Raw genomic sequence first — 12,412 nt, 5'->3', positions numbered from 1 at the left:
ATGTGTAAAATAGACTGCTAGTAGGAACCTGCTGTACAGCACAGGGAGCTCAGCTCGGTGCTCTGTGATGACCTAGATGGGTGGGGATGGGGGGATGGTGGGAGGGAGGTCCAAGAGGGAAGGGATATGGGGATATACATATACATATAGCTGATTCACTTTGCTGTACAGCAGAAACTAACACAACATTGTAAAGCAATTATACTCCAATTTAAAAAAAAAGAGCGAGAAAGAAAAGAAGACAGCAGTGGTCTAAGAATAGCCATGTATGGATGCTGACTGCCACCATCATTAATAAATGATCCTGCACTGAAGCCAAATAATTATTTGAGAGTAATTTATGATAATGTGTTGCTAGGCAATTAAAATAAACTTCTGAGGAAAAAAAATAACAGAAAAAAGTTGGGAAAATTTGCAAATATATGAAAATTAAACACTGACCCTAAATAACCAATGGCTCATAGAAAAAAATCACAAGAGTAAATAGAAAATACTTTGAGATGGGGGCTTCCCTGGTGGTGCAGTGGTTGAGAGTCCGCCTGCCGATGCAGGGGACACGGGTTCATGCCCCAGTCCGGGAAGATCCCACATGCTGTGGAGTGGCTGGACCCGTGAGCCATGGCCACTGAGCCTGCACATCCAGAGCCTGTGCTCCGCAATGGGAGAGGCCACAACAGTGAGAAGCCTGCGTACCACATACACACAAAAAAACTTTGAGATGAATAAAAATGAAGACATAAGACACCAAAAGTTATGAGATGCAGTTAAAACAGTGTTTAGAAGGAAATATATAGCTGTAAACACCTATATTAAAAAAGTAGAAAGCTATCAAATCAATAAACTAATCTTCCACCCAAAGAAACTCAACAATGAAAAGAAAGCTAAATTCATATAAGCATAAGAAAGGCAATAATAAAGACTGGAGCAAAAATAACAAAATAGAATCTAGAAAAAAAGATAAAGAAAAATGAATGAAAGCAAAAGTTGGTTCTTTGAAAAGATCAACAAAATTGACAAATCATTAGCTAGACTGACCAAGAAAAAAAGGGGAAAAGACTAAAAATCAGGAACAAAAGAGGGAATACTACTATTGACTTTACAGAAATAAAAAGGATTATAAGGGAACACTATAAACAGTTATATACCAACAAATTAACCTCAATGAAATGAATTCCTGAAAAGATATAAACTACCAAAACTGAAGAAAGAGAAAATGTAAGTAGGCTATAACAAGTAATCAAAATTTCTCAGAGGGTTTCCCTGGTGGCACAGTGGTTGAGAGTCTGCCTGCCGATGCAGGGGACACGGGTTCGTGCCCTGGTCCAGGAAGATCCCACATGCCGTGGAGCGGCTGGGCCCGTGAGCCATGGCCGCTGAGCCTGCGCGTCCGGAGCCTGTGCTCCACAACGGGAGAGGCCACAACAGTGAGAGGCCCGCCTACCGCAAAAAAACAAAACAAAACAAAAAAAACTTCTCTGAAAGAGAAGCCCATATGGCTTCACTGCTGAATGCTAGCAATCAGTAAAGAATAAACACCAATCCTTCACATCCTCTTTAGAAAAACAGAAGGAACATTTCTAAAGTTACCCTATGCGACAAACATTACCATGACACCAAAACCAGATAAAGAAATCACAGGGAAACTAAAGATAAATATGAATATTGACACAAAAATCATTAATAAAATACTAGAAAACCAAATTCAACAGCATTTTGAAAGGATTATACACCATGACCGAGTGAGATTTATTCCATGAATGCAAGACTGATACCACATACAAAAATCAAAAAGTGTAATATACCACATTAACAGGCTTAAGAAAAACCACATAATCAGAAAAATTGATGCAGAAAACAAACAACCACAGCAACAATAAAACACTGGGGAAAATTCAACATCCATTCATGATGAAAATTATCAGAAAACTAGAAATATTGAAAGAAAATACAAGACAAACCTGAAATATTTTGTGATGTCAGAATACAAGTGCTTATAAAAGGATTGGAAGAACTGTGTTTTTTTTATATTGCTGGTAGGATGTAAAAGGATACAACCACTATGGAAAAGGTTTGTCAGATTCTTACAAAAGTAAACATGCTATTATCATATGACCTGGCAATTGCACTCCAGAGAAATGAAAACTTACGTTGACACACAAATCTGTACATGATTATCTGTAGCAGCTTTATTCATAATAGCTACAAACTAGTTGTTCTTTGAATGGTGAAACAAACTGTGATACCAAATACAACGGAACACTCCTCAGTATTAAAAAGAAAAAAAACTATATACACAACAACTTGAACAAATCTCCAGAGAATTATGCTGAGTGAAGAAAAACCCCACAAGGGTATACATTTATATAACATTCTTGAGATGATGAAATTATAGAAATGGTGAACAGATTAGTAGTTGCTAGGAGTTAAGGTTAGAGGGTATGGATGGAGGGGGACAGGAAAGGAGTGGGTGTGGCTAAAAGGGCCACATGAGGGATCCTGGTGATGATGGAAATGTTTTGTGTCATGAGTATAAAAAGAAATATATCAGTATCTTGGTTGTGATATTGTACTATACTTTGCAAGATGTTACCATTGGGGAAAGCTGGATAAATGGCCTAGAGGGACTCTTTAGTACTACTTACAGTTGCATGTGAATCACAATTATCTCAAAATAATGAGTTTAATTCTTAAAAATTAGGAACAAGCTAGATGGGCAGAAAATGATGTGCTAGAATTTCGTGGTTTGTCATGTAGCCTCTATTTAGCTGTGAGCTTCTATACTATATTTTGAGGGCCCTGAGAACAAAGTCTATATATAAATCATACTCTTATCACAGTGCTTGACAAAAAGAGGCCATTCCATAAGTGTACCTAGAGTGGACAGGCTGTAGGAAGCCATTAAAAGTCTTCTGAGCAGAGACACAAGAATGAGACAGTGTCTTGACAAAGAGATGCCTCCTAAATGCCTGTGCTGTTGAATAGAGAATAAGTGATGTTCAACAAAGCTGTCTTTTACATCAGACATGAATTTGGGTCCCAGATCTATCACATACTCTCTGAACTTTGGTTTCTTTATTTGTAAAATTAGTTATCACAATACTAACACATGTAGTTGTTTTATGGGCTAATTGATAAACAGTATGTAATCATTTAGCAAAAAGTAAGGGCTAGAATATAATTAGCACTCTATGCATGTTAGATGCTATCATCATTGTCTTTATTATTATTGTCGTTGCTGTCATTATAATCCTGATAGTTACTCAGGGAGACAAAAAGAAACCATGTAACCACATTCCCTTCAGTACAGATGCAAAAAAGAATAAGAAAGAACACACACCCTGTTCCCCTTTTCTCCCACCTAGGTAAACACAATTTTCTTTTTTCTATAATTCACATTTCATCAACTTTTTATTAAAGTTGTCGGCATACCCGGGCCATTATATAACTTTATGTCTCTCCTCTTCTTCTCAAATACTTGTTAAGAAACTTTCATTTTATGATATATCCAATTTGTAAAATACTGTCTATTCTAATTAATACATAATGTTACACTGCTAACCGTTTGTGGGAATATGAGAACTGACTATAATGGATATGTAGCACACTCCCTAGATAATTATGCAGAGGGAGTAAATACGCCCAATTAAATTCATAAACAAATTACATGTTCTTAAAATGTTTTATGACTAAATTCCAGTCTAGAACATTTCACTATACCTTAGAAGGTATGGATGGTAAAACAGAAATTATCTTATTGCTTTTAGTATACACAGATCATCTTCTCCTGCCAAATACATTTTTAATACATTTCTGTACTACCAAAATTCATTTTTAATCATGGCGTTTTGAATGCAAAATATACTTCCATAGAATTTACGTTATTTAATGATGACTGCATTTACAAAATGACTTACTAAAGCTGACTTAAATACATTTGGTAATTTTTTTGATCAAGTATTAATAATTCTACTACTAGGGCATAGCCAAATTCAACTAGTTTACCAGAGCAGTCAAATGGTAGACATGGCTAAATAAACCTCACGTCCAATTCTGTATAATCCTTCCTTCTTTCCTTCCATGCACTCTTTTTCTAACTACAAAGATAATACAGGTTCACTTTTTAAAACATATAATTTAGGGATTATATATATATATATATATATATATATATATATATATATATTTGAAATCTACTTTTTCTATTTAATAGTATAGCATAAGCATGTACCCACATTGTTAAATACTCTTGTACAACATATATTTTAATGGCTTCATGTACTGTCATAGACAGTAATATATTTAACTACTTATCAATTATTGAAGATTTGTGTTGTTTGCAATTTTCCACTATCACAGGTAAAGCTACAATCACGTTCATCTTTTAAATATAATGAATATTTAGACTTTATATTTACACAAACACATAGTCCGTGGTGCCCTCAAAAGTTGTGCCCCATCCTGAATCTTAACCCATGTGGTAAAGCTAAGAGCTCAAAAGAAAAAAAGACCAGGGTGCTTGCTATTCCTTAATCTGCCCTTAAATTGGACAGACACCTCCAATTCTCTGATGACAGCCTCCTCACCTGTAAAAATGAGGGCACTGAACTAGGTCATAAGTAAGTTTTCTTATACATTCTAGAATAAAATGATTAAGAATGCCTTAAACTCAAAGAAGAAAAGGGACTAACTGGCCGGATGCTTTGGTCTCCAGTGATTCTACTTTCAGAGAAGTCAGTGCTCTCTCCCCTCCTCAAGGATAATGGAGAAGAAGGGACATGCAGATGAGAGAAAGCAGGACAGGAAAGAGGAAAGAGCTCCAATGTCAGGTTAAACAATAACAACTTTGGAGAAGCTTCAATAGTGAAAGCAGAGGAAGAAGTGGAATGGATAAAGATGAAAATCAATGGAAGATGCTTTCAAAGGGCATTATTCCAGGTCCACAAAGAAGTAGACAATAAGAGATTTCAATAAGTAAGAGATTTATTAGGGGAAAGGCGTGTGAAGGAAATAGCAAGGGAGCTAAGAGAGGCTGAGAAAGCCATCAGACTGCAATGCAGGTCAGAAATGGGGTAAAAGAGAAAGAGAAGAAAGAAGAATGCTGGTGGCAGAATCCCTTGATAGCAAGGCTGTCAGGGAGTCCTGAGCCAGAGTCTCCCATCAGAGGAGTCCCATGCCTCCCAGTAATGGGCCTCATTTAGTACCCTTGCTGCATTTAGTTACTGACTGGGAGCATCTATGGGAAGCATGGCCTTGATACAAACAGGGTGATGGATTTCAAAACACAGTGGAGCACCTTATCAATGACACTCCCCACAGTTGATGATCTGAAAGACTCACTTTCATGGCTGTCACACACTGGATACCAGTATTTAAAGCAAATCCCAGGTTAGAACCACTGTTCTATAAAATGGTGATAAAATTGTATGCTTATTTGATTTTCTGCCAACACACAAAAGAATAGACACTATCTGATTCCATTTATATCAAGTTCAAAACCAAACTAATCAATGATGATAGATATCAGAAAGTGGTTGCTTCTAGGGGGGTATGGTAAAAATTGAGCACAGAAAACTTCAGTATCAAATAATGGAGATAAAAGCATGAAAGTTGAAGATTGCCAGTAAAGAGAATTACCCAAATAGCCATCGGTTTGTTTCTTACAAACTTACTCTAGGAGCTTCTGTGCATCATAGTATCCAATTGGATGAACAGGAATACTTGGAAGACCAACAGCCTCTGCGATTTCACGTCTATAAGCATATTCTGAAAAAAAGTTGAACATACTTCTAATAAAAATGGAGTCCCTTTCAAAATGTTCTCTGTAAATCAGATTAAACACATTCTTAAATTGCATCCACTAGAACTGTTACAATTAGAAAGACAGTTTCAAATGTTAGCGAAAATGTGGAGCAACTGAAACTCTCATACATTCTTGTAAGAGTGTATAATTAGAGAGTCACTTTAAATAACTTCTTTGAAAAATAATGTTATGCCAAATTATGCCCTATGGCAGAACAATTACACTCCTAGGTATTTACCCAAGAAAGATGGAAACACATGTCCACAAAAAGACCTGCACAAAATTGCTCATAGCAGCTGAATCTAGGTAGCCCATATGGGACACAGTCCAGCTGTTTGTAAATAGGAGAATGAATAAGCAATTTGTAGAACAGTCCCATAATAGAATTCTACTCAGCAAGTAAAGGGAAGAAACTATTAAAACACACAATAACATAACTAATCTCTAATCGTTGCACTCAGTGAGAGCAGCAAGGCAAATGATGAGGGAAAATCATAAATTTTTCTATGACCGGGAAATCAAACTAAGAAAGGAAAAAAATAATATGCCCACTTTGTGGTAGGCCTTTCCCAATGTTCAGTGTGCATCTGTATTGTACATTAACCAGACCTCCTCAAACAGGAGGATGTAATCACCTTTAAGAAAAATGGTTGCTTTATTCAGACAATTTTCAGGTTATTTTAGTTTCTTTTTCATCCCATACAGGGCGTTGTATTGACCAAAACATCTTTGATCAACTTTATGTAGAATGCTAACCTGTCAATACAACACAGAAATTCTTTGTCTCAGAAATGTATAAAATTGCATCTCTAACTCCTGACCAATGGAACAGTTCTCACAGCTTCTGCAAATCTGTTCCCTGGGTTATAATCCTCAGTTTGACTCAAATAAAATTCTCTTTTCTTTCTTCTTAGCTTGACTGTTATTTGATTTTACACCAGCACACAAAAGAATAGTTACTATCTGATTCCATTTATATGAAGTTCAAAACCAAACTAATCAATGATGACAGATATCAGGAAGTGGTTGCTTCTAGGGGAATATGGTAAAAATTCACCAGAAAGGGGCACCAGAGAACTTTCTGGAGTAATAGAAATGTCCTATATCTTATTTTGAGTGATATAGATACATGCAATTTAAAAAAATTATTGAATTAACTCAAGACCTGTGCGTTTTGTTACATGTAAACTCTACCTCAAAATAAAAACACATTTTCTGTCATTTCTTCAGATTTAAGAAAAATAAGAGCAATTTTTCCATTTTTTTCTTCAAAGTTTTAAATTATAAGAGCTTTAGGGGATTGCAAAAGCTATTCTTTTTATAGTAAAATGACATAATAATATGTTGCATGGGATTTGTTTTAAAATTCTTTAGGGTAATAATGCAAAAGGAAAGACGAAGAGATAAAGTAAGATTGACAAAGTGGTGATAATTTTCTCTATTTTTTTGTATGTTAGAACTATTCCATAATAAAAACTAAAATTAAAAGGAAAAGAAAAAAATAGGGCACAAAAGGGAATTCAACAAATGTAAGCCTCACAGGGATAACATGATTTTTCTTTCTACAATGTCATCTTTTAAATTTGAGGATAATAAACAGAAATAGTCCAGTTAATCTTATTTTATGTTCACATGTTTTTTTTGTGTGTGTGGTATGCGGGCCTCTCACTGCTGTGGCCTCTCCCGTTGCGGAGCACAGGCTCCGGACGCGCAGGCTCAGCGGCCATGGCTCACGGGCCCAGCCCCTCCGCGGCAGGTGGAATCTTCCCGGACCGGGGCACGAACCCGTGTCCCCTGCATCAGCAGGAGGTACAATTTTAACTTTATATAACCAACAGAGCTTGGGAGAAGTTGCATTTTTCAAAGCTTGGGAATAAAAAGGCTAAGTAAGTAAAGTTCAGGTAGACTTAAGTGATTTTATTATAGGATAATATGTATTGCTTTACAAAAATCTATGATAATGTACTATATTCCAAGAAGATTTACGAAGCCAAAATGCATAAACTTTAAAGGAGTTTACAATTTGATAGAAAAAACAGATGAAATATAAATATGGAAATGCCATGGATACTTGGTAACCTATTTTATCCAAGGTACACACCTTAGTTAGTTTTAAACCACACAAATTAAGTGATCACAGATTTTTGTAAATGTCATCAACTAGCTGAGTACATTCAAAATAAATTAGCTCCCTTTATTAATGATCTACTGTTTTACAGCAGAGCATTTCAGCATAAGACAAACATGTGGACTCCGGAGCCAGACCATCTGAATTTGAATCCCCACTCCTCATTTAGTGGTGTGATGGTCTAGGGCAGAGTTTGCTTACTTCTAGTCTTGCTTCCCTCCTCTGTCAAGTAGAGATAATAACATAACAAAGCTTATAGGGTTGTTAAGGCATGTAAGAGCTAGCATTTAAGAAATACTCCTTGAAAGTGATCACTATTATCTTTATACAGCAATGATACAATAAGCATTTTCTAGGCTCTAAATTCTAAATGTCATTTCAGGGATTTATAGAACTTCTTTTGTTCTACTATCCCTTATCTACAACTAGAAATTTTAAAAACTGTGAAATCCATTAATTGGGGGGAATTTACTTGTCAACAAAACATGATCTGATGTAAACTAATTTGGAAGCAAGATCTGACTTGAATAGACAGACTATATTACTTACATTCCTCTGCTTAATATGATTATTCATACATTTTACTGCAAAAATATTTACATGCTTGCTTCCCATTTTATGTTCCAGCCTCCTATGTGAATGTTATGCAAGAAATGGTATATGCACCATATTACTTTTAAATATCTGAAAATGTCTGCATTTCAAAACCTATCAGACCCGAGGATTCCAAATAAGGGATAAGGGACCCGAACCAACAATTTTCTGAGTTCAAATTCCTTTATTCTTAGACACAAAGAGAACGAGAAAAAGACATACTTTATCCATGTGTCAAAGGAAATCCTTTGGTAAAATCACTTTACAATGTTAAGGTTTTTGTGATGATTAAGGCCTGGTCACTCACCATTTGCTGGGTAGCCAGGTGTGAGAGGGTCCCCTGCACCATTAAGATTTAAGATATTTCCACGCTGAACACCACCTCCAGGAAGATTCCAACCACCTGGATAGGACTCCACCCCGGGAGCAAAGTAATCAGCAGGATCTGAGTACAAAATGATCCCTTTGGCCCCAGCCAGCTGGGCATTTTTAACCTGGAATAGACAGTCTTTCATATTTTAGGTTGGTAACTCAAAATTACTCTTAAATAAGTAGCTAAACTTTATCTTCAATCTTTTATCCTTAGACTTAAAACAAGGGACATCTCACAGAGAGTTGGTTTTTTCTTTTTCCTACTGCAAGCTCTAAAAATGAGTTTCCAGGGCTGAATCAGCCCTCAGAGCAGCAGATTTTAAAAATGTACATATTAGTGGTAGTATGTGCTACTTCCTTCCTCTAGTCTAGAAGCACAATAAGCAAGTAGACTCCACAGACTAGACTCCCATTTCTTCTATGGTTGAGAGGGAATATTTCTGAAATCTAGTTTCCCACAAAAGAGGAAAAAATATTAGCAAATCAAGCCAAATTAAGTGATAGTAACTTTCAAAACTGCTGTGTATAAATTGGTTTCTCTCATTACCTATAATAAGAATTAATACTAAAATTTAATTTAGTAAATATTTTCAAAGGTAACATTTAAAACAAAGATACTGAAGGTTAACAACAAATCAAATGCATGCTTCTTTGTAGACCACAGGCATAATGTGTAGGTATGGAAAAAACCTGTTCTGTTTCCCTGAACTTCTACCCTGGCCGAATTCAAATGACCCAGTTTAAAACCCCTGTATATAAGCTAGAAAATGTATCTTCCCTATTAGGTGGGCTGGTACAGAGTATGAGAAGATCACAGTCCTCCAAAAGTTTTAAGGATGTGGTTCTACCCATGTAAGATACAATATAACTTTTTATTTTTGTGGAAAAGAAAAAAAGATTATTTTTTACCTTATTTCCTCTGAAAATTTTCCCATATCTGGCAATCAGAATCTTCCCAGAGCAATTAATTTTCATGTCCCGCTCTAGTTTAAAGAAGTCTTCAGTTCGTGCGTAGTTAACATAGACTAGGTCACCCTGTTGAGATCATGGATGACTTACTACAAGTAAGATTTAATAAAAGAGGTTTTTCTGCGTGAAGACTGTTTCACATCTTTGAAAGAGGTAAGAGGCAAGAGTATGCAAGAGGGTCAGAAAAGCATGAGCCTCAGGTAAGAGATTCAACAGAGAAATGAACTTGAATTAAGAAGGCAATTACCTGGGTAGAGACTTATGAGTTAACTATTAAGTTCTGTTTATGTTGATGTCTCCTGTAAAGTGACCATAAAACTATAGAAGTGTTCGTCAGAAAAATACACATAAATATACACACTGCAATTTGGCAGGGGTCAGATACCCGAGGTGAAAAAGCCCTAGATGAGAGCTGTATTCTCTTTGAAGTATATTCACAATGGGTCTTCACACCACCAGGTAAAAAAGAAATGTCAGGTAATACTGCTTTACGGGTCTGGCTTCAGGATTAGGTGCGAGTATGCTACCATCTCGGAGTATCAACATTATCATTTGTAAAATGGCCTGTTAGATTAGATCAGTGTTCTTCACACATTTTTTCTGCTCACCTACTCCCTAGATTATTTTTGAAGAGAAATGTATCCTTCCTTTATTTTTTATAATTTGGATTTTTTAAAACATCTTTATTGGAGTATAATTGCTTTACAATGGTGTGTTAGTTTCTGCTGTATAACAAAGCGAATCAGCTATAGGTATACACATATCCCCATATCCCCTCCCTCTTGCATCTCCCTACCACCCTCCCTATCCCAACCCTCTAGGTGGTCACAAAGCACTGAGCTGATCTCCCTGTGCTATGCGGCTGCTTCCCACTAGCCATCTGTTTTACCTTTGGTAGTGTATATATGTCCATGCCACTCTCTCACGTCGTCCCAGGTTACCCTTCCCCCTCCCTGTGTCCTCAAGTCCATTCTCTACATCTTTGTCTTTATTCCTATCCTACACCTAGGTTCTTCAAAACCACTTTTAAAAAAATTTTTAGATTCCATATATATGTGTTAGCATACAGTATTTGTTTTTCTCTTTCTGACTTCACTCTGTATGACAGATTCTAGGTCCATCCACCTCACTACAAATAACTCAATTTCATTTCTTTTTATGGCTAATATTATATTGTATATATGTGCCACATCTTCTTCACCCATTCATCTGATGATGGACACTTAGTTTGCTTCCATGTCCTGGCTATTATAAACAGTGCTGCAGTGAACATTGTGATACATGTCTATTTTTGAATCATGGTTTTCTCAGGGTACATATGCCCAGTAGTGAGACTGCTGGGTTGTATGTATGGTAGTTCTTTTAAAATTTTTTAAGGAACCTCCATAGTGGCTGTATCAATTTACATTCCCACCAACAGTGCAAGAGGGTTCCCTTTCCTCTACACCCTCTCCAGCATTTATTGTTTGTAGAATTTTTGATGATGGCCATTCTGACTGGTATGAGGTAATACCAAATTGTACTTTTGATTTGCATTTCTCTAATGATTAGTGATGTTGAGCATCCTTTCATGTCTTTGTGGGCAATCTGTATATCCTCTCTGAAGAAATGTCTGTTTAGTCTTCTACCCATTTTTGAATTGGGTTGCTTGATTTTTGATATTGAGCTGCATGAGCTTCTTGTATATTTTGGAGACTAATCCTTTGTCAGTTGCTTCATTTGCAAATATTTTCTCCCATTCTGAGGGTTGTCTTTTTGTCTTGTTTATGGTTTCCTTGCTGTGCAAAATCTTTTAAGCTTCATTAGGTCCCATTTGTTTATTTTTGTTTTTATTTCCCTTTCTCTAGGAGGTGGGTCAAAAGGGATCTTGCTGTGATCTTGCTGTGATTTATGTCATAGAGTGTTCTGCCTATGTTTTCCTCTGAGAGTTTTATACATTTAGTTCTTTAATCCATTTTGAGGGTTTTTTTTGTGTATGGTGTTAGGGAGTTTTCCAATTTCATTCTTTTACATGTGGCTGTCCAGTTTTCCCAGCACCACTTATTGAAGAGGCTGTCTTTTCTCCATTGTATATTCTTGCCTCCTTTATCAAAGATAAGGTAACCATAGATACATGGGTTTATCTCTGGGCTTTCTATCCTGCTCCATTGATCTATATTTCTGTTTTTGTGCCAGTACCATACTCTCTTGATTACTGTAGCTTTGTAGTATAGTCTGAAGTCAGGGAGCCTGATTCCTCCAGCTCTCTTTTTCTTTCTCAAGATTGCTTTGGCTATTCGGGGTCTTTTGTGTTTCCATACAAATTGTGAAATCTTGTGTTCTAGTTCCATGAAAAATGCCATTGGTAGTTTGATAGGCATTGCATTGAATCTGTAGATTGCTTTGTGTAGTAGAGTCATTTTCATTCACAATGGTGATTGTTCCAATCCAAGAACATGGTATACCTCTCCATCTGTTTGTGTCATTTGTAACTTCTTTCATCTGTGTCTTATAGTTTTCTGCATACAGGTCTTTTGTCTCCTTAGGTAGATTGATTCCTAGGTATTTTA

At 36.3% G+C, this 12,412-nt stretch overlaps 1 protein-coding gene across 2 annotated transcripts in view; it reads right to left on the bottom strand.

The window, feature by feature from the left end:
* Positions 1-12,412, bottom strand: part of FOLH1 (folate hydrolase 1) — a 65,479-nt gene that overhangs the window by 29,668 nt on the left and 23,399 nt on the right. For both annotated transcript variants that reach the window (XM_060017207.1, XM_060017208.1), the window contains exons 5-7: positions 9,804-9,929; positions 8,830-9,016; positions 5,670-5,763 (exon numbers count right to left, since the gene is read on the bottom strand). In XM_060017207.1, the coding sequence (XP_059873190.1) occupies positions 5,670-5,763; positions 8,830-9,016; positions 9,804-9,929 (407 nt within the window). The remainder of the gene's footprint in view (positions 1-5,669; positions 5,764-8,829; positions 9,017-9,803; positions 9,930-12,412) is intronic.

Source organism: Delphinus delphis, chromosome 8, assembly GCF_949987515.2.
Source record: "Delphinus delphis chromosome 8, mDelDel1.2, whole genome shotgun sequence".
In the NCBI taxonomy this organism is placed as follows: domain Eukaryota; kingdom Metazoa; phylum Chordata; class Mammalia; order Artiodactyla; family Delphinidae; genus Delphinus; species Delphinus delphis.
This window is presented reverse-complemented; position numbering and strand designations above follow the sequence as displayed.